Genomic DNA, 20,595 nt, shown 5'->3' with positions numbered 1-20,595 from the left:
GGGGGGGGGGGGGGGGGGGGGGGGGGGGGGGGGGGGGGGAGGTCAGTGCCTCCCAGCAGGCCTGGCACAGAGCCCCCACCCTCTTGCCCGGGTAGAGTTAGTGTCAAGCCTAGAAGCCCCACCGGGCCAGGTCTTGGGAGCCTGGCCCGGCCCCCTCAGCCCCCAGCCTCACCCGCAGGGTCTCCAACTCCTTTCGAGCCTGGCTTAGCTGCTTTTCCAGCTCGGCGATCTTGGCCATGGATTCGTTCTCCGCGTCCCGAAGCTTCTCTGTCAGCTGTGGCACAGCTCATGGTGAGCCCCCACCCGCCGCTGGGCACTGAGGGGGCGGCAGCAGGCACGCCTGCCTGCAGGGCTGGGGGAGGCTTCCGGACGTGCCTAGCGGGTGGGCTGAGCCTGGCACTTGAACTCAAGTAGGTGAGATCCTGAGGGCACTAACATTCTCTCGGGAGGAGGAACCAAGGCACCCCTGAGGAGGGAGGTGGGTGGAGAAAGACTGGGCCAGGACGGGCGCCAGGCACCCAGTTCCACCCAAGCCAGGGTGTGGGCTCCGAGCGCCGGGAGAGGAACGGCCTGCCTTCCTCAGAGGTCCCGCAGGGTAGGAGCCCAGTGAAGGCTCACTGAGAAAGAGGCCACAGGATTCGAGATTTGGATTCAGGTCCAAGTCAGGGGCCAGGCAGACAGCCACCCGCTACTCCTACCCAGAACTAATGCCTGATGCCGGTGTGAGGCCCCGGGGGCCTCCTATGTGCTGGGCCGAGTTGGGGAGCGGCTCTCACCAGGGCTGCCTGCTCCTGCAGCTCCTCCATGTGCTCCAGCACCGCGTTCTTGGTCTCAGTATCCTCCAGCAGCGCACCCACGTCAAAAACGTTGTCCAAGTATGCTTGAATCTGCACCTGCAGCTTGTCACTCTCGGTGAGCCGCAGCCTCTGCCCCGGACGGAAAGAGCAGGGTGAGGCCGGAGCTGAGGGGTCTTTCCAGGACCCCCCCTCACCCCTAGGGCCTAGAGGGAGGGGCCTGAGCCCCAGCGTGCTTTTTTTTTTATTATTGAGATATAATTGACATACCATAAAATTCATTATTTTAAAGCATAGAATTCAGTAGTTTTTCGTATATTCACAGGGTTGTGCAAACATCACCACTGTCTAATTCCAGAACATTTTCATCACCCCAGAAGAACCCCTGTACCTGTTCGCAGTCAGTCCCTATTCGCTCCTCCCCCGACCGCTGGCCACTGCCAATCGACCTTCTGTCCCTGTGGACTTATCTCTTCTGGATGTTCATATAAAGGAATCATACAGTTTTGGGGCTTTTGTGTCTGGCTTCTTTCACTTAGCATAATACTTTTAAGGTTCCTCCATGTGGTAGCATGTATCACTACTTCATTCCCTTACATGGCTGAATAATATTCCCCTGCATGGATATATCACCCCCACCAGCTTTTCACCTTTTGGCTTTCAGAAATCCAATCCCAAAGGCCCTGCTCCTCCAAGAAGCCTCCCAAAGGAATCGGGGAACCTGCAGCTTCTCTGCACAGGCTGGACCAGGAAGTGCCAAGCCCCTCTGCCTACCATCCCCAGGGCAAGGAACTCCTCTAGGACCTGGACGCATCCAACCTGAGCCAGCTCCCACTGTGGCCCAATATCTCCGTGCTCCCCATTATGCGCTTCAGTCAGAACCTGTCTGAGGCTGATGCTCCCAAAGCCAGACAGACCCAGGGCCACCCAGAGCCTGTTCCGGTGCCTGTGATAATAGCTCCATGGACCACGTGCCTATAAGGTGGCAGAAAACGTTCTGCCTCATTCTATTGAGAATCATTATTACCTTTATGATTCTCTTGTTTCACAGATGGGAAAAATGAGACTCCGAGAGAAGAAGAAACCTATCCAAAGTCACATGGGCTTGGAAGGGGCAGAGTCGGGATTTGAACCAGATCTGCCTGACCTCAACACCCACGCTGCTAAGCACAGAGCCACACTCTGCAGTTGGTGAGTGGTTAAGTCCCAGCGGGGGGATGCACGGCTCACCTCCAAGTACAAGTCCAGGCCCAGGTGTGTGAACTCATATTGCAGGAAGACACGGAAGTTCATGTTCTCCACGGAGTGGACCACAATGTTGATGAACTGCATGCAGGCCACCTGGGAAGCAGAGCCCACAAGCAGGGCTGTGACCCTCCGGGTAGGGGTGCTCAGTGCCTTCTGTCCCCCATTTACTCCCAAGTCTCTCCTTTTCCCCATTTCTCACTCAGCAAACCCAGCTTTGGCCCTACCCATATTTCTCCCCCAGGTCCCCTCCCTCCAGCTTCCCTGTCTCTGACATCCACCCTTCCCCGACCAGCCACTCAGTCCTCATACTTCGCAGGAGGAGAGCCCAGAAGCCGGAGACCCCGGCCCCCAGGCTGCTCCTCACACCGAGGGTGGCCAGGGTGGCCAGGCCCAGCCTGGGCTCCCGAGCTCACCATGAAGTCAATGTTGCTGTCCTCTTTCTGGAAATATTCCATCAGCTTTTCGAAGCGGTGCTGCTCCCCACACACCTGGATGGGGAGAATGGCTGTCATGAGGGCCCCAGGGACACACCTCCCAAGCCATTTCCAGCCACCACCCTTGTCTTTCTACGGGCTCCTCCCCACTAAATCGAAGTCAGGCCACGTCGCTCTTCTGCTCAAAACCTCCCCTCCCTCTCCATCTCCCCCAGCCCTCCCTTCACTTACTACACTGGCCGCACTGGTGTCCTGGCACCTTCCCACCTCAGGGCCTTTGCACCTGCAGTTCCGTGTGCCTGGTGTGCTCTTACTCGAGATCGCCACCACACCAAGCCTCTCACTTCCCTCACAGCTTTGCTCAAGCTTCACCATCTCCGGGAGGCCTCCCTGTCCACCCTGTGACCCGTTCCTCCTGCCCCTCTGGCAGCCTGCTCTTGTTCCTCAGTGTCCACCGTTTTCAGATACATTATATAATCTGCTCATTTAGTATATTGTTTATTATCTGTCCTCCCCTGCCTTCTTTGTTTCTTTTGCTCACTGATGCATCCCAAGTGCCCACTCTGTGCCTGACACATAGTAGGCACTCAACAAATAGTCATTAAGGGAATGAATGACCGTACCCCACCTTATGCATCATATTCTCATGCATCCACTTAGCCAGAGTATGTATGCAACCCGGAGATGTATGTATGCAACCCGGAGGCGTATGTATGCAACCCGGAGATGCATGGACCAAGCTCAGTTTGGATCTGGCCAGGCTGAGGGTCAGAGGTTCAGCAGATCCCCATAGTTGTCCTTGTCGCCCCAGGCAGTGCCCCTACGTGACCTGGCTCCTGCCCTTTAAAGCTTCCCCATCCCAGATTATCCCCACCCTGTGCTCCCCAAATGCCTGCCCAACACTCCCAGCTGCCCCCAGCGGAGGCCGCAACTGCCAGCCACAGGACTCCAAGCAGCCCTAGAGAGCAAGCACCTGTTGGGGTGGGGGGGCTTCAGTACCTCCTTGAAGTTGTCAAAGGCCGCCAGGATGATGTCATGCCCTCCTCGAACCAGGCACACGGCCGCCAGCAGCTCCAGCACCAGAGCCTTGGTTCTGGGGACAGGAGGGCCAGTTTACCCCTTGAAAGCAGGCCCCACAGCAAGGCTGCGGGTGGGCCTGGCTGTGGGAGTGCAGGGAGGGCAGCTGATGGGGAGTAGGGGTGGGATGAGCCTGGTCAGCAGTCCTGAGAATGGGGGAGCAGAGTAGCCAGGGGTGAAGTGGCAGGAGAATCCAGACGTGGAGAAAGGTGAGGGGCCCGGACCTCACCTGGGGTTCTTGTTGTTGAGGCTCAGAGCAATCTCATTGACACAGGCTGGGTGGGTCATGACGAGGCTGAAGCCAGACTGGCGAGAGAGGAAAGGTCAGCTCCTCCAGGCAGACCCCCAGGACTGCCAGACTGGCCTGCCCAGCACCTCAGGCACTGGCAGGGCCATTGCCTCCTGGTCTCCCACTGCCCTCAGGCTTGGGAAGTTCTTCAGAGCCAACCACAGCCTTTTCTGTGGCGGCCAGAGCCTGGCCCCTCTTTTTAAATAACTTTGTTCAAAAGCCAGGGTCAGGATTCGGCACCTTGGACACAGTGAGCCCTCAAGAGCCGGCTCAGTGAAGGAGGACTGGCCGCACCAGCCACTCCTCCAAACAGAATCACCCAGAGCGGCTGTCCCTGAGGGCGCTGTGTTCAGCCTTCCCTGGTGGGGGTGCCTAGGTCCCCACAGGAGGCATGTCCCTGACCCAGTCATGTCCAGGGTACTCCAGGGGACCTGACCAGGAGGGGGCAGAAATCTGGGCTTCCCCTCAAGCCTCATCGTCCTCAAGACCCTCAACAGCCCCCATCCCCAGGGTTCTCCAGCAGGGAACAAGGTCGGGGCTGGGGGGGACAGTGGGTCCCTGAACCCCAGTGGCTTAGGCAGCCCCCAGTGAGGACGGGCCCAGCTCCCCCGGGGCCCCCCAGTGCCTCACGCTCGCTGACCAACCTGGTAGTTCATGATGGCGCGCAAGCACATGATGCACACGTGGACGTCATCCTTCTGGCTAACGATGCGAGAATTCCGCAGGGCCTTCCTGCTGTGGGCAGGGGTCAGCCTGGGCGGAGTAGGGGGGAGGCAGCAGGGCTCAGAGTCCTACACCCGGCTTCCCACAACCCCTCCCCCCCCCACAAGGCATATCTGGAACATTAGGCAATTGATTCCCACCCACCCACCCAAAGAGGCCGGCTGAGGGCAGGAAGGCTTCCTTGGTCCCGAGGCCTTGGGCCTGGCATGCTGCAAGGGGGTACAGAGGGGCTTCAGGAAGGCAAAGACCCTTAACAGCAACTTGGCATCAAAAAGGGTTGCTGTGTTGTGGGGGTAGACAGCCTATAGAGGGAAGACAGCCAAAGCCTGGAAATCACCATGGAAATGCTCTCCACAAGGTGGCGCTCCCAGCCTCATGGGCTAATCGGCCATCTTGAAAGGCCAACTCTGAATTCAGACTGCCTGGGTTCAAATCCCCGGCCACCACTTACTAGGCAAGTTTATTTAATCACCCTGTGCCTCAGTTTCCTCATTTGTAAAACAGGAATGGTAATAATAGTACCTTCCTGATAGGGTTTTGGGGACTATGAAATGAGCTTAGAACAGTGCCTGATACATAGTAAGTGCTAAGAGCGTCCTTGATAATTCTTTGCTAAAAAATATGTATTTTTTTTTTCCTTGTTGCAGAACTGTCCATCATGACTTCCACATCAGTGCCTCTTGACAATTCTATTGTGTTTCCAACAACACTGGGAAGCCCTACCACCTCCCTCCATCTGCCACATCATCCTTCTCCCGTCATTGCTCAGATATGCCTGAGTCTTTGCTCATGCTGTTCCTTCCACCTGGAATGCCCCTCCCTGTCCCCATCACTGCCTGTAAAGCCCGTATCCATCTGCGAGACATAGTTCCAGTGCTCTCTCTTCTGGAAGACCTTCCTGATGCCCCGGGAGGTAGCCACCTCCCCTCTCAGAGCTCCCGGTCACACCTCCACGATAGCCTGTCCAACATTGTCCCCTTCTAGACCAAGGGCTCCCAAAGCCAGGGTGATCTCTCTCTCTCCTGAGCACCTGCTACCATGCCTGATACATAGGAAATGCTATAAAATATTTGTTAAATGAGTGAATGAATGAGCAAACAAAGGAACATATTGTGAGAGTTTGGGGCTTAATATGAAGTAGGTCCCTAAGACCAAAGTTGGAAGGATGGAAGCTGGGGGTCCACATGAGGCCCCAGGGCTGTCTTCTTCCCTCTCCCCGCCTCCCAGCAGGATGTCCTGCATTAGGGTGGGGTGGCCTATCCACAGCAGGTGAACCCAGGGGTGTCAGCTGAACACCCCACCGAACCCCACCCCCACCCAGGGAGCCAACCAGGCATGCACCTGCCCCCAGGTGGCTACGTACCGGGGAGAGGGGGGGCACCTGGAGGCCGCACAGGAAAGAAGAGGGAGTTAGATAGGTACAAGGGAGGTCTCACCAACCCAGAAACACCTTCCTTATCCCAGACCCACCCAGATTCCAGTACCTAGGTGCCCATCCCTGGAAGGCTTCTTAACACACCCATCTCTCAAGCCCTGCTCGAGGCCTTTACTGTGACCCCCAATGCCAGGCTGCCCCTCCCACCACCCCCAAGGGCCTGGGGCGGGGCTGGCAGGGTGCAACGGTCTAGGGGTGAATCTTCTATTCCCCCTGCCACCCTGCAAGGGGACCCACGTACTTGATGGTCAGGTGGCGGCTCTTGGGCTGGGGAGGCAAGGACGAGGGCGGCCCCTTGCTGAGATCTTCCACGGACTGCTCCAGGGGCTTGCTCTTCTCTGAGCCGGGGACCCCGTTGTCTGTGCTCTCCATGTCATACCTGCAGGGGTTAGAGTGGGGCTGAAGGCCCACCCTGCAGGGGCCCTTGAGGGCAGGGCAGGGAGCGCTGAGGGGAGAGAGGTATGTGCAGGGGAGATCAGGGGCTGTGCTCGGTGCTGTGCTGGGCAGAGGAGGGGGCCAGGGAATGATGGAACAGAAGAGTAAGCCGCCCAGGTCCCAGCTGGCCACCCCAGGCCACATCCCTCCCTGTCCATGCAGGCCCTGAGGAAGGGACATCACCCACCGCGCGGGTGCGGTGTGCGTGAGCCCAGGGTGGGCTGGGGCGGCACCACATGGATGTGGCCGGAGGCATGGATGAGGTACAGGGAAGCACGGACCAGGGCTCTGAGAAGCAGCGTGAGGCCGGGGCAGGAGGCTTACGTGACGGAGCACTGGGCAAAGGCCAGGTACTCAAGGAGCACATCCAGGCCGCGGTTCTCCTCGTTGAGGAACTCCTCCACCCACCTGCAGGGCACAGGGCTCCCTGAGTTCCAGCCAGGAGCGAGGTCCTGCCCAGACTGGGCACGGAACAGGCACGGCCAGGGCCCCGGGGCTGCTCATCCCCCACCCCACGCCCGAGACACCAGCCAGCCCCAACCTCAAAAGACCCAGTGAGGCTAGAGGGTGCTAGGGGGCTCAGGTAGGACCCATGGCCCCGCCATGCCTCAAGGGGTGAACAGAGGGTAGGCAGGAGAGGAGGCAGGGAAGCTGTACTGGACACCCCAACCCAGAGGGGCCCCGCAGGCATGGCCTATGCGGGGATGGGGGGTGTTGGGGGGTGACGGGGGAGTAGCAAGGGGAAGCCCCAGGAGCTGCCTGGGGACAGAGCTCTCCGAGGCCCCCAAGAGGGAAATCTGAGCCCTTGCTCACCCAATGTGGTTTGTTCTCAGGGAGATCTCCAGCTCCCGCAGCACCTGTGTGGACTCCTGAACTCGCCTCTTAAACTGGGACCAAGAACAGGAGAGTCTGGTGGGTGAAGCCTGAGCGCCCCCACCACCACGGCTGGCCTTTCACGCTCAGCCTCCCCCACCACCTCCACGCGCCTGCTTGGCGGAGTAAGCATCTCGGGCTACACACAGCCCCGCACACAGACGAGGGCGCACACACATGCACACACACAGAGCCTCAGGGTACACACACATTCAAATACGACTATCTGTGCAGCACACACACACACACATCCATACACAAGCGCCCTGGGTACATGCATACACGGACACCTGGGCTACATACACACGTGTGCACGCACGCGCATGCATGCACATGCACATCTACACGTGGACCCAAGGGTACACACTCACAACCATGTGCGGACACGAAAGCACACACGTAGTACACACCCGTCCACCCCGTGCACACACACTGCACAGTGCACACGAGTGGACCCGTGTAAGCCTCCACAGCTAGGCAAAGGAGCCTGCCCAGGGCCCCCTCAATCCCCTAAAAGTATACACGCACATTCATACACATACCCACAAAGGCCACCAGAAAGTTTATTCACACAGTTACTCTAACTGCCCAGAGCTTGGAAGGTGCGGCAGGGGGGAAGGGCCAGAGAAAAAGGGGGAGACATATACCCCCAGGTTAGACATCCAGTCCGTCGCTCCCTTGCGGCTGACCCCACCGGTATCCAGGTAGCTCTTCAGCTTCTGGATATAGGCGGTGGGAGGGTTCTTGACTTGAAACCGCTCCTGGGGAGACGGAATGGGGTGAACAGTGCAACAGCTAGAGTTACCCCAGCCCCTGCCCCAGAATCCCATCCTCAGCTCTGACCCCGGGTCCCAGGCTATCTGAAGACCCCTCTGAAATACTGAAGATCTAACCAAACCACCCACCAGGCTGCTTTAAAAGACCCGAGTCCGGGACCTTTGCTCCCCACGCTGGCCTCACGAGCCACAGCCCTAGTGCGGTCCTGAGGTGGGGTTTGGAGGTGTGACTACTGTCACACACCCCGCCCTGGTGGCGGGGGGCGGGCAGGGACCCCTACCCCAGCCCCAAAGCCTCTGGAAGCAGCTGCTCACCCTGCCGCCCGGGCCCAGCCCTTACCCGCCAGACTCCTGCACAGCCTGCTTATCCCATTCCAGTCCATTAGCAGGAGCCGAAGGCCCAGCGCTGGCTCCCAGGGGAGGCTCCTTGCTCCCCACCTCCCCACCCCCAGCCTCCCTCCCTCACTGAACGAGGTCCCCACCCTGGCCCAGCAGCGCCAGAGGGGTCTTCCCTGCCACCACAGACAGCAGCCCTAGGAGCCGGAGAGGCAGGGGCACCCGGTGAGCCGCGAAGGTGCAAACCCAGGTGCCGGACCGAGCACCAGGAGACAGGGCTTCTAGTTCTTGCTCTGCCACTTGGGAACTGGTCACCTTCGGGCTGTTGCTTGGTTGACACTAGTTCCTCTGGGCCCAAGCAAAAGAAGGACGGGGATGCTGCCCCTTCCTCCTCACCTCCCATGGGGTCAAAGAGGCCCAACCCTAGGGTTGCCCCCTCTCCTCCCCAGCCCAGAGCTGGAGGGTCAAAAGAGGCTGCTCCAAGAAGCCCAGCAAGGAGGACGGTGACATGGCCCGGCTGGATTGGCCAGTGCCCCGCACTAGCCCCTGCCAGCTCTTCAGAGGGCAGACCCAGCCCTGCTAGGGACTCATAAGGTCCTTGGAGAGGCCCATGTCCAAGAGAAGGAGACTGTAGAGTCTTGAAGACACCCCCAGCATCCTGTGCAGATGCTACACAGGCCTCTGGGCAGGGTCTTGGCCCTCCCAGCAGCGTGGCAGTGCCCCCCCTCCTGCCAGCCCCAGCCTGGCCAGGGCAGGGCACCCTGATGCCGGAAGGGGCTGGTACCCACCTGGTCACAAATGAGCTCCCACTTCTTCTCGTTGTCATACTGGCTCAGCAGCTGCACTTTGTCCGGGGGCAAGTTCATGCAGTTCTGGGGAGGGGGAGGACAAGGTAAGGACCCGGAGCCTGGGGCCCCAATGTGAGGGGCAAGGCATGGGGTCAGCTCCCTAGGAGATCTGTCATCCTCATGAATCCCTGTCACCCTCTCTCGCCAGGAGATAAGTAGATTAGCCAATGAGAAAACCGAGGCCCAAAGCTAGAAAGCGACACCGGGATTTGGCCCTGAGGCTGCCTGACCCCAGGGCCCGGGCTCTGTCATCCGTACACCACCTCCCCGCACGTCGGCCGTGATGGTAAGGGCATGGGTTCTCAGCCTAACTTCCTGGGGCCTCTGGCACCTCTGGTCACTTCCCCATGTGCAATAAGAGGGTACCATCTCTTCTTGCACTTGGGCGGGATCCATCTCCAGCCAGGCCCCATTGTGCCCCACTCCTGCGTGCCACCACACACCACGGGGACTACGTGCGGCCCGGGCCCAGGGCACCAATGTCTCACAAACACCAGGAAACCTCTTGCCAGGGTGGAAACAGCTGTGTCCTCCTCATCCCTCTCCAGCGCCCTCCCTCCTCATCACTTCTAGAAGGAGGAGACTGAGACAAGTCAAGGGAGCTTGTCAGACAGGCAGGGAACTCCAAGCAGGCGCATCACGGCTGGAGGGGCAGGGGGGGATTCCTGGGGAAGGGTCACCCAGCCACAGGAACTGGGGCCGGCAGCCAGCATGCTGGGTCTGTGGTGCTGGTGGCCCAGGCTGGGACTCTCCTCAGGAGCTAAGAAAGGTCAGCATTGCTCTGCCTGGTCCTCCTCCCCCAGCCACAGCCGTGCCCATCCAGCTTCTCCCTCACAGGGCGGGTGTAGGGTCCTGCCCGGTGCTGCCAGCACCAGGGCATCCCTGGCCCCCCTGAACTTGGCGTGTCTTCCTAATAGACACAGAAGATGACGCCAGTCTACCCCAATTCAGTAAACCCCAGGCTAAAAGAGGGTCTCCTAGGCGTCAGGCCCCAAAAGAGTTCTTGCCCTCAAGGAGTTCCGTCCCGCTGGGGATGTGGGAGTCCCCAGGGATCCCCAGCCCAGAGTCAGAGGGCCCCTGTCACCAGCTCTGGTGGGTCACTACACAGCCTCGGTCACAAGGGCCTGAGAGGGGGCCACAGCTGGAGCACAGAGGGGGCCACACCCACCCGAGGCTCTGCAGCCAGCTTCCTCGCTGGGGCGCTGGGCCTAGTTCTGGGGCTCTGGCCAGACCTCACCCCCAAAAATCACTGCCTTAGGTCAGTCCCAGACAACAGGAAGCTGGCTGCTCTCAGGCCCCATTGCCCAAGCTTTCCGGCGGGTGCCCCACTTGAGAGGTGAAACGGCCTACCCACCGGGCCCCCCAGGCCAGCTGGGGATGGGGGTACGTCATTCTTCTCCCCATTGCGAAAGTGAGCCCCTGGATTGAGGAAACCGCTGCTGTCTCCTCTGCTGCCCTCCCCCAAGCCACCAGTAGCCAGAACGGCTCCTGCCACCACTGACCGATTGCCCAGGAAGGGCCCTTGGAGCTGAGGGCAAGGCCTCCCTCGGACCCTTCTCCATCACTGTCTCTCTCTTTCCTGGATCTCCACAGAGATCCAGGGTGCAGCAGGGCAGAGTGGGGCGAGGCTCAGGGGGAAGGGGGAGGCTGGGAGGCAGCCAATGTCAGGGAAACTTGGAGCGGTAGCCGACTCAGAGGAGAGAGGGGGTGGCGGGGAAGGGGGGTGAGGAGGAGTGAGGGGGGTGGCTGAGCCCCAGCCACTGAGCCTTACAGGGGACAGCCGCTTCCCAACATGGGTCTTTCCGGGCCCTCACCCACCCCAGGGACCCGTCTGGTTCCTGGAATGGGCCCAGTGGCACTTCTAGAGGCAGCAGCTAATGCTAACTAATGCTCTGCTCTGAGCCCTCCCCGCGGGGGACAGCCTCACCACCACCGTCGGCACCACCCGTCCCATCTTACAGGTGCAAGGACAGATGAGTTTAATGACCTGCCCAAGGTCACCAAGCCAGGAAGCGGGGAGCCAGGCTGGCTTTGAGCCCGGCGCTGACTCCGAACCAGCGCCCCGGCCCACTCCCCCGGGGCCGCCCCGTGGTTACTCCCGGGGAGGGGGAGGCCTCTGCTGTGGGGCCCACCTGTCCCGACAGTGGTGGAGGGCGGGCCACTCCTTTGCCCCTTCCCCACCTGGGCGTGCTCAAGCCCCAGGGGCTACGTGCCAGCCTGCCAGACGGGCTAAATTTAGGCTCGGAAATCAGAAATAGCTCTGACAGCGCTGAGCACTAATTAGCTGCTGCTCCTCGGCTGTGCCCACCGGGGAGACGGGTACCCTAAGGAGCGCGAGAGGAGCCAGAAGATGCCACTCACTCAGGGTGGAGTGAAACCCTCCTGGGAAACGGCTGCAGACCCCAGACCCCAGACGCAGGGCCCTCGGCAAGGAGGCGGTACCACGGGGCCGGGGGCTGAGAGACAAGTCCAAGGTTGGCGGACAGCGCTCACGTGGGACGGGAAAGGTCAGGGAGGTCCAGGTGTGGGGCGGGGGGGAGTGGGGAGAAACACTTGCCTCCCGTGAGGGGACCTGGGGGGAGGAAGAGCCCGGGCTGGATTCAGGACATCCAGCTTCTGGGCCCACCTAGCCTGACGACTCCTCTGTCTCCTTGAGCCTCAGCCTCCTCCTCCGGAAAATAGGCACATCTTCCTTCTGCCTCGCGGCTCCCAGAGCTCCTGGAAATACCCAGTGAGAAGCTGTGTTTTGATGTAATAATACTCTCCAGTGATGCACACTGCGCAGAGGGGTTTCACAGATTGGGGGGTGGGAGGAGTCCACCGGAGACCCCGAGGTGAGGGCCGGTGGGATGAGCAGAAGTTTGTGAAAACGTCCAGAGCCAACAGACCTGTCTCTGAGGCTTGGCCAAGAATGAACTGACCCTCCAGCCCCCCTTTCCCTGTTGCCCTTGAGGCTTTGAGTCAGGGAAAGAGGGAGAAAAGATCCATCTTTGAGGGCGTGGCCGAGAAAAGGAGCTGATTTCCGAACCTTCCTGTTAGAATGTATGGGGATCGTTCTCCCCTCCCCCGTCCCTTCCTCTCCAGGGGCAAGAGGGGCCTCCAGCCTCACTCCCCCAAGACCAGCCCCTTGCAAGCACTGCCTTGACCCACTCTCCCCCAAGTGCTGACATCTGGAGAGGTCTCCCTGGAGACTGACGGGCTCCGTCTGCATCTGGACACAGCCACACCCTCCGGTTTCACTTTCAGCTTGAGCTCAGACTATGTCCCAACCCACCTGCCCACCTTCTCCTCATGACGTCTGGCCCTTTGAGTCCCAGAATGCCCTTGAACTTGGGTACCAAGCCCAGTCTCAGACCAGCCCTACAGGGCCTCCACAGCCTGTCCCCCAGCCCCCACTTCCCCATCCATCTCCCCTCCGCCCACCTCTCCATGGCCTCAACCTTGGTTTTAGAGCTCTCAGCGCATCTCCAAACACAATCCATTTTGTTCACGTTTTAAAGTTCCAGTATATAGATTTTCTGGGGCAGTTCTAGGCAATCCCAGACTTAGAGGAGGACTCTGTAGTTACTGGCCCAGGATTAGGTGTTGAGAACCCCAAAAAGCTCACAGCTTCTCCCATCAGGGTTGAAGGGTCCCCATGGCAGGGACAAGGGGCAAGCCAGGTGGGGGAGCCAGGACAGCAGGGACTGCCCAGCTGATCTAAGCCGGTGGGAGAATTACAGCACCAACAGTACACATTCCCCAAACGTCCACTCTGTGCTAAGTGCCATGCCAAGTGGTTTCTATCTACTGACTCATTTAAACCTCAAAAAGAAGCTTGCACAGGAAATACTATGATGATCTCCAGTTCACAAATGGGAAACTGAGACAGAGAGCGATTAAGTCGCTTGCCCAAGCTGACCTGGCTGGCAAGCTGGTAAGAAGACTCAGTTTCCTTCTCACTGAGGGCAGCGAGAAACGTGGGTCCCGAACCCCCAGGGGTCTTCAGACAGGCTGGGCCCGGTCCGCCGTCTGAGGAACCAGGAACAGCCAGCCCCATTTCCTGCCACCCAGCACCCTACGCTTCCTGTTGTTGCCCACACTGAGCTCTTACTCACTGGGGAACCCCCCCCCAGCACACCGTCTCTCAGAGGGAAGTGGAGGCCTCCCCACCCCCTCCCCATGTGCACACAGCTACAGTTAACCACCACTGCCCCACCCTCCAGGAGAGGTGGGCCCTCCCTCTCGTGGTTTCCGGCCACCAGGCAGTTTTGGGTCTAGGCCCCACTGTTGCTGACCTGCACGATGGCAGCGAGGGCAGCCTGGCCTGTGATGGCTGACGTTGGCAACCTTGGTGGGTCTCGGTAATGGAGGTGGGAAGAGGGGAAAGGCACAGTCCAGAGGGGCCTTGAAGGCCTCCAATATGGAGAGGACTCTATCTGCTCCGATATCATCCCCTTCCTCACGGTCGGGGAGAGTTTCTGGAGCACTTGCTCTGGGTCAAGCAAACTCTACTTAATCTTTCAACAATCGTAGGAGGCCAGCCTGGGCCAGCAGCATTCTCTTTCTACCCGTGGGCAAAACTGAAGTTCAGAGAGGTCAAGTAACTTGCTCAAGGTCACCCAGGTAATAAGTGGCAAAGACAAAATCCAAGCCCCCAGCGTAATGACCTCAGAGCTCAGGAAGCTAGTCTGCTTTTCCCGAGAGTAACCCTTGCCCCTCTCAGAGGCGGGGACGCCTGAGCCACCTTCCAGGGCCCCATGCTCCCAGGAAAAGTGCAGAGGTAGCCCCCAGAGCAGCCCCACCTGCTCCTGCCCATCTTACCCAGCTCTTTGCCAACTGGCCCCAGATGTCCCTGTGAATCATGCTTACCACATCCTTGGGTTTCCTGGGTCAGCGTGTGCCAGCCCTGCCTGCTAAGAATGTCACCCCACAGTGCCTGTCCAGGCCATCATCTGCCCACACAGCCCCAGCCCCATTGGGATCCTCCATGTAAGACACCCCAGAGATGAGAGGTCCAGGGCCTGAGCACCCCTACAGCTACCCCTCCCCGAACTTCATCTGCCTCGCCCGAGAGAAGAGCGCTGGCCAACACAATGGAGTCTACCTCTGCTGTTCGGGGAAGGGGTCCAGCTGAAAGCAGGACTTCCAGGATCCACACCCTGCGTGAGGCTGTCCTCACCTCCCCCCACAGCCTCCCCAAATGTCTACGTCCCTGGGCACATGCTAAGGGCAGCCCAGGGGGCCAGGCCCCAGCAGGCAAACTCATCTCCGAATGGTTCGGCCTCCGAACCATGTGGATCAGCATCACCCTCGGCCTCAAGCACAACATCCGGGACACCTTCCCTTGGTCCCTTGGTCCCAAGGTCACAGGCTCCTCCCTGACCAGACAGATCAGGGGTGTCCTATGCCTGGCCGTAAGCATGGAACTTCTGGAAGGCCTGGAAAGAGTGCCTTGTCATCCCAAACCCCGACTCTTCCAGGGGAAGGTCTGGGAAGACACGAGCCTTGGGCCCGGCGCAGGAGAGGCGAGAGCGTGGAGTCTGGCGGGCTGGTTTTCCCACCATCACAGCAGGCCCGTGTCTCTGGGCAGCCATCACTCCTCCACTGTTGCTAAGGCAGCAGCAGGAAACCCTGGCTCAACCTGCTCTTTCTCCCCACCCCCATTTTAAGCAGGGGCACCCCTCTCTCTCACAGCCTCCTTAGAAAATTAGCCCCCCGCCACCCACATGGGAGAAAGGTCATGGTGGGGAAAGGGAGAGCAAGCTCCATCTCCCGTCTAGGGGTAGGCCTTGGTGGGGGCACCCTTCACCCACAAGATGGGTCCCACAGCCAGGAGCCAAGAAGTGATTTTGGGTCTCAGGATCCTACTCCCCACCAGGGACCAAATAGCTGCGATTAAGCAAAAGGAAGTGCTCCCCTGGGGCCATGTGACCATATCCGAAGGGCCTATGCGTTTGCCATCAAGACTCGGGGATTCCTGGCGGGTGGTGGGCCCATCACTCTCAGCAGTCGGAGGCTCTTCTCCACGTAGACATTCACTATGGACAGGACTCCACTCTGGCCACGGAGGCAGGCTCTGATGGAGACGCGCCCTGCGATATTGCTTGCCAGGCCCGCGGGGTTAGCCAAATACTTAGCCCAGGCAGCTGCAGGCGGGGGCGAGGCTGTCACCCCAGGGCGGGGCTCATGCCCCTGTTGGTGGAGAGTGAGGGGAGCCAGGTTCTTAGCCAAGCGAACTTGGGTGGGGTGTGTTCTGCTCACACAGGACAAGGGACAGGCTGATCCCTCCCCAGAAAGAAGGCCAAGTATAAACACACTGGGGTCCTGTGGGCTGGGGTGGAAAGCTGAGCCCCAATGGGTGCTGCCACCCTAGATTCCTACCCAGCTACTGCTGCTTTCTCCACCAAGACACCCTCTAAGACCCGGCTCTGGGCCTCCGCCCTCCACACCCTGGTACTCAGGGACTCCCCCATGGCGATTAGCATCAGACTCAGCCAATCAGAGCTAAGGCCAAAACACAAGCAGGGCAATCAAGAACTACACATGCATCAGAACCTCACCATTTGACTTTTGGATTTCCCACTGGTCTGAATTATTCATACCGCTCCTCCCCACTAGTGTGCGTATAACAGAGAGCGGACTGGGGCCCGCACCTCACCCTGATGGCCTGTCCCACCCCTGTCCACAGACCCACACTTGGGGGGAAGACAGACTCATATCCTACCCCCCCATCAGGCTGGCAGGGGTCCAGAGATCCACCACCAACTCAGGCTCCCCAGATGGACCCCCAGAGACTGTCTCTCCTCATTCTCCTCCCCTCCCCCATCTGCTCAGCTCAGCTCAGCTTTGCCAGGCCATGGGTTTGGGGAAAGGAAAGCAGGTGGGGAGATGGGGTAATCAGGGCCTGCCCCGTGTGAGGTGTCTCTCAGAGTCCCTCCCTCTCCCCTAATCAAGCAAGGTACCTTCACAAGGATAGACCAGACCCCACCCCACCCGATAAGTCCTCCAAACCCCTCCTAGCCTTCCTTCTGGGAGGGGGCAGCCAAGATTTCTAGGAACTCTTATGAGGGGCCATGCAGAGGATCTGGCGAGTACTGCCCAATGACTGGCCAAGGGAGGGGAAATGATGTCAAGGAGATGGAGGGGACACCGGACTGAGCACTGCCGCGGGCCAGCATCGCTCGCCTGCCTGCACCTCCCCTGGGCCCCCTCCCTCAGACCTGCAGTGCCTGCCTGCTTAGGCTGCAAAGTGCCCCTGGGAAAAAGCACAGCCTCATTCGCCTGTCACCCAGAGTCCAGCAAGGGAGCTGACAGCAGACAGGCCACCAGGCAATTAGTTAGAGAAGGAAGCCTGGGACAGGGCTGAGGTAGGGAGAGGGAAGTGAGAATGAGTGGCCCTTCCCCCTCCCTACTTCTGCCTCCCACCAGGTCTTAGGGAGCCCTGATTTTGCTCGGGAGCCCCTCCCCAAACACATCCTGACTGCGTCCAGGCTCAGCCTGAGCTGATGGCTCTCTCCCCAGGGGCCTAGTCTCCAGCCCCCCAATTCCTCCAGCAGGTGATAGTGGGGGGTGCGGGGGTGGGGGGTGGTTCCAGGATTCTGCACCACCCCAAGCCAGAGAGACCAACCCATCCTGACCCCACCCCTCCTAACCTTAATCCCTTCAGTGGGCTGGAGGAAATGTCCAAGATAAGGACCCACAGGCAATCTCTCCTGCACAGACACTCCCTCTGCATGATCTGAGGACCCAGCTCCCAGTAGCCCAGGCACGAACGAATCAGGACCAAACACCTGAACTCGGTCTCCAGCTCCCAGGACGTTAAAATGTAACCCTTCCATCTTTGGCCCGGAGACACAAGCAGATGCTCTAGACCTGCGCCCCATGGCTGGGCCTGCGTGCAGTGCGGAAAGGGATGCCCCAGGACCCCCTTGCGTGCCGGGCTCCCAACTTCCTCGCAGGACATTTTTGTTTAGACCTGTAGACCCAGGAGCGCCGGGGAAGGGGGTGTCTTGGGGCGGCAGACTGGGCGACTGCAGAAGAAAGTTTTGGGGGGGAGAGTGCTAAGTCACTCTGAAAGAAGCCACTGTCACTCCCACCCCCTGTAGGGGCAGCCACCGGGCCGGGGATCTCCAAGCGGTACCTGAGCCCCCGGGGGCGGGGACGCGTGCCGAGCCCCTGGCGCCCCCCGCCCGCGCCCAGCGCGCGGCGGGTCACACTCACCAGAACCCGGTTAAACCTCTCCTCCAGCTCTCGGGCCGCGGGCATCGGCTGCTTGGGCGCCGCGGGCTGCTTGGGGGACGGCGCGGCGGGGCCCGCGGGCTGCTCCGCGCTGCCGGCCGCGTTGCCCATGGTGGTCCCCACCCAGTCGGCCAGGCGCCTCCAGCCTCGGAAATCCAGCTTTCCGGGGGACCGGGGACGCGGCTCCGGGCCTGGGGGGAGGGGTTGCGGGGGGGGGCGAGCTGGGCAGCGGCGAGCGGCGGCGGCGCGGGCTCGGCTCGGCGGCGCTCGGCTCAGCGGCGCGCGAGGGCCGGGGCGCGGCGTCCCATCGGGGCGGCCCCGTCCGAGGAGCCGGGCGGCGAGCTGCGGGGTGGGGGGAGGAAGTCAGGCTGCAGGCCGCCGGGGCCAGAGGGCTGGGCCGGGGGCAGGAAGCTGCGGCGCGGGCTCCCCCCTCGGCGATTTTCTAACTTCTGCTGTCGCTCCCCGAGCGCGCAAACCGCATTTCGCCGCCGCCGCTACGCACCCGGCCCCCGGGGGGCGGGCCGGAGGGAGGGGGCGGGCGCGGGGCGCGGGCCGGGGGTCCGCCGCTGCCATGGCGCGGCGGGGAGGGGGCGGCCGACCCGCTTCACCTGCCGCAGAGGGGGCGGCGGGCGCCGCTTCACCTGCCGGAGCGGGAGGCGACCGAGGCGAGGCAGAAGCGGCGGCGCGCGCGGCGGCGCCTCCGGGTCCTAGAACCGCATGCTCCCGCTCGCTCGGAGCCGGGGATCGGCGGGGTCTGGGTGAGGGGAGGTGGGGAAGGCGGGGGGCGGGGGGCGGTGTCACCGCCTGGGAGTCGGGAGGGGGAAGCCTCCTTGTCGAGGATTGCCAGCAACTGCGAGCGCGGCTTGGAGACCCATGACGGTGCGGCGTTGGGGCGCAAGGACTGGGTCCCCCTCCCGGATTCCCGACTGAGAAGGTGGGAACCCCCTTCCAGGCCCCCCACCCCTTGTTTCTGTCCTCCTCTGTTTAGTCCAGAGAGGAGCTGAGGACCAGAGGGAACCATCTGCAAATGAGAACCCCAAAGCAGGGCGGGGGGCGCAGATTCAGGCCAGCGGAGAGCCCCCCGACCTGTCCCAACCTGGACCAACTCGGCGCGCATGCCGACATCCTCAGGGTCGTAGAATGGGAGCGCCTATGGGAAAAGGCAAGCTGCCAGAATCTGGAGACCACCAAGGCGGTCTCAAGGAGAAGCACGGGGGTTGGGGAACAGAGGATTAAAGCCAGCATATCCAGGCTGAGAAAGGAGCAGGCACCAAAGAGGAAGAAAAAAAAAAATTATCTCCTGACGCTGTCACCTCCAGGGACCTAGGGTGGCCGCTCACCTTGGCGAATAATAATCCCTGAAGTCTAGCAATTACAGAAATGCTTCCAGAGGTCTTCTCTCATTCATCCCGCGACAATGACCAGGGAAGGTAGGTGTTGATATCTTCATTTAGAGATGGGAAAACTGAGGCTCACTGTGGTCAAGTGACTTGCCCAAGGGCACACAACTAATAAGGGGCAGAGAGGACTCTCAAAATCCACACTGCGTTGGGGCTGCTGTCCGAGCCCCCACTGCCCCCCTCATCCAGGGTTGTCCAGAAAGGTGAGCAAGTATTGGGAGGGCTGTAGAACCCCAGGTCTGAGACATAATCTCCAACCTCTCAGTTGCTCCTTTTGTTCCCCATTTAATTTGTAGAGATCCCCAATTACCCCTCCCTGCACTTCCAAGACATTGAGGAGGGAGGGCCCACTAAAGGAGCCCTGGATTTCCTCCAGATCAGGCCAGAGGCCATAAGTATCCCTTCCCCTTAGAGCCTTCTCTTCCCCCTGCGGCCCCCCCCCCCCCCCCCCCACACACACATCCAGAACCACCAACAGGAGTTAAGCAGGAGCTGGGAAATCTATCTAATTTTAAGGAAGGCCCTGGGATGAAACAGCCCCTTCCCCCAGACTGACCTGATTTAAGCATTTCTTTTGCCAAGGTCACCAGCACCTCTGGTGGGTGAGAGAGATGTGGTTCCTGATTTCATGTCCCAGCCAGGGACCCATAAGGTAAGACAAAGCAGGATTTTCCTTGGGAATGCTAAGAAGGTGATCCATTCTGTGCCTATGACCCTTATCTTCAGCTGAAGATGGTCCAGTCTTGTCAGTGGGTTCTTGCCCTTGAGATTAACTAGGACTTCCTTTTTTTTTTTTTTCTTTTTAAAGAATTTAGTCCCCGGTCCCCTCGATGGTTGTCTCTTTCCATTTAACAACAACAAACCTTTAATTTACACCAGCTGTATGCCCAGCACTGCACTCACTCCTGGAGAATCTGTGGCAGATGAAAAGAGTCCCCATTATTAGGCTGCTCACCCCTAGCAAGGGACAGACTCCAAACACATCTGGGGGAGTGACTGCCACCAGTCAGACTGGTGCCAGGTTTTCATGCTTCCTCTCTCCCAGAACTACTTCTTTGGGTAGGAGAAGGGTGGGAGTTGTGTCCCGTGGCTGAAAATTCGAGCAGGGTGGGGAGCCCCTAATGGAGCAGTTGCCAGTCTGAGCCCTCAACCCCTGGGGATGCTCTGGCCAACCACCGCCACCCAAGGCCTGGTGGAAACAAGGTTGGGCTAAGTAGAACCTCTTATGTGGAAAATGATGAGCTCAGCAAGCCTACACCCTGTCGCGTGCACCCTGGCGAGAAATGTGAGGCACAAAATAAGGGAGAGAATTTAATCAATTATTACCTAATAAATTTGGTCGGCTTGGCAGGAAGTGTCTTTCCAATCAGGGTCCACAGAGGAGGAAATCCTAGAAGGGATGCTTGGTGAAGTTTGGAACCAATGCTTTAGTGGGTCTGTGCTTCCCCCTGCTGGGCGAAGGAGGTATGACAGCCAAAACAGGGCGAGGCCTCCAGAGGTGATGGAGATGGAGTCACAGTGTGGGTGACACTGTTGTGGCCTTGTCACCTCATATGGAGGAATTGTGCAGTCACTGGGGACACTCAGAGCTCAGGTGACTGAGCAGGTCTCCCCAGGAATCTCCCTCCCTCTGCCTGCTCACCATTACTCAGTGGGTACCTCTTAAAATTAAAAAAAAAAAAAAATTTTTTTTAAAGGTAATACATA

General features: G+C 59.8%; 1 protein-coding gene across 1 annotated transcript in view; it reads right to left on the bottom strand.

The window, feature by feature from the left end:
• The window catches only part of FMNL1 (formin like 1), a 21,978-nt gene extending 4,255 nt beyond the window's left edge, over window positions 1-17,723 (bottom strand). The window contains exons 1-13 of the mRNA XM_044921592.1: window positions 17,471-17,723; window positions 9,209-9,292; window positions 7,956-8,069; window positions 7,249-7,322; window positions 6,760-6,843; window positions 6,242-6,379; window positions 4,487-4,595; window positions 3,783-3,859; window positions 3,476-3,569; window positions 2,456-2,530; window positions 2,025-2,135; window positions 777-926; window positions 156-274 (exon numbers count right to left, since the gene is read on the bottom strand). Coding sequence (XP_044777527.1) covers window positions 156-274; window positions 777-926; window positions 2,025-2,135; window positions 2,456-2,530; window positions 3,476-3,569; window positions 3,783-3,859; window positions 4,487-4,595; window positions 6,242-6,379; window positions 6,760-6,843; window positions 7,249-7,322; window positions 7,956-8,069; window positions 9,209-9,292; window positions 17,471-17,599 — 1,358 coding nt within the window. The 5' untranslated portion in view covers window positions 17,600-17,723. The remainder of the gene's footprint in view (window positions 1-155; window positions 275-776; window positions 927-2,024; window positions 2,136-2,455; window positions 2,531-3,475; window positions 3,570-3,782; window positions 3,860-4,486; window positions 4,596-6,241; window positions 6,380-6,759; window positions 6,844-7,248; window positions 7,323-7,955; window positions 8,070-9,208; window positions 9,293-17,470) is intronic.
• Window positions 17,724-20,595: the final 2,872 nt, after the last annotated feature.

Source organism: Neomonachus schauinslandi, chromosome 15 (genome assembly GCF_002201575.2).
Source record: "Neomonachus schauinslandi chromosome 15, ASM220157v2, whole genome shotgun sequence".
In the NCBI taxonomy this organism is placed as follows: Eukaryota; Metazoa; Chordata; class Mammalia; order Carnivora; family Phocidae; genus Neomonachus; species Neomonachus schauinslandi.
This window is presented reverse-complemented; position numbering and strand designations above follow the sequence as displayed.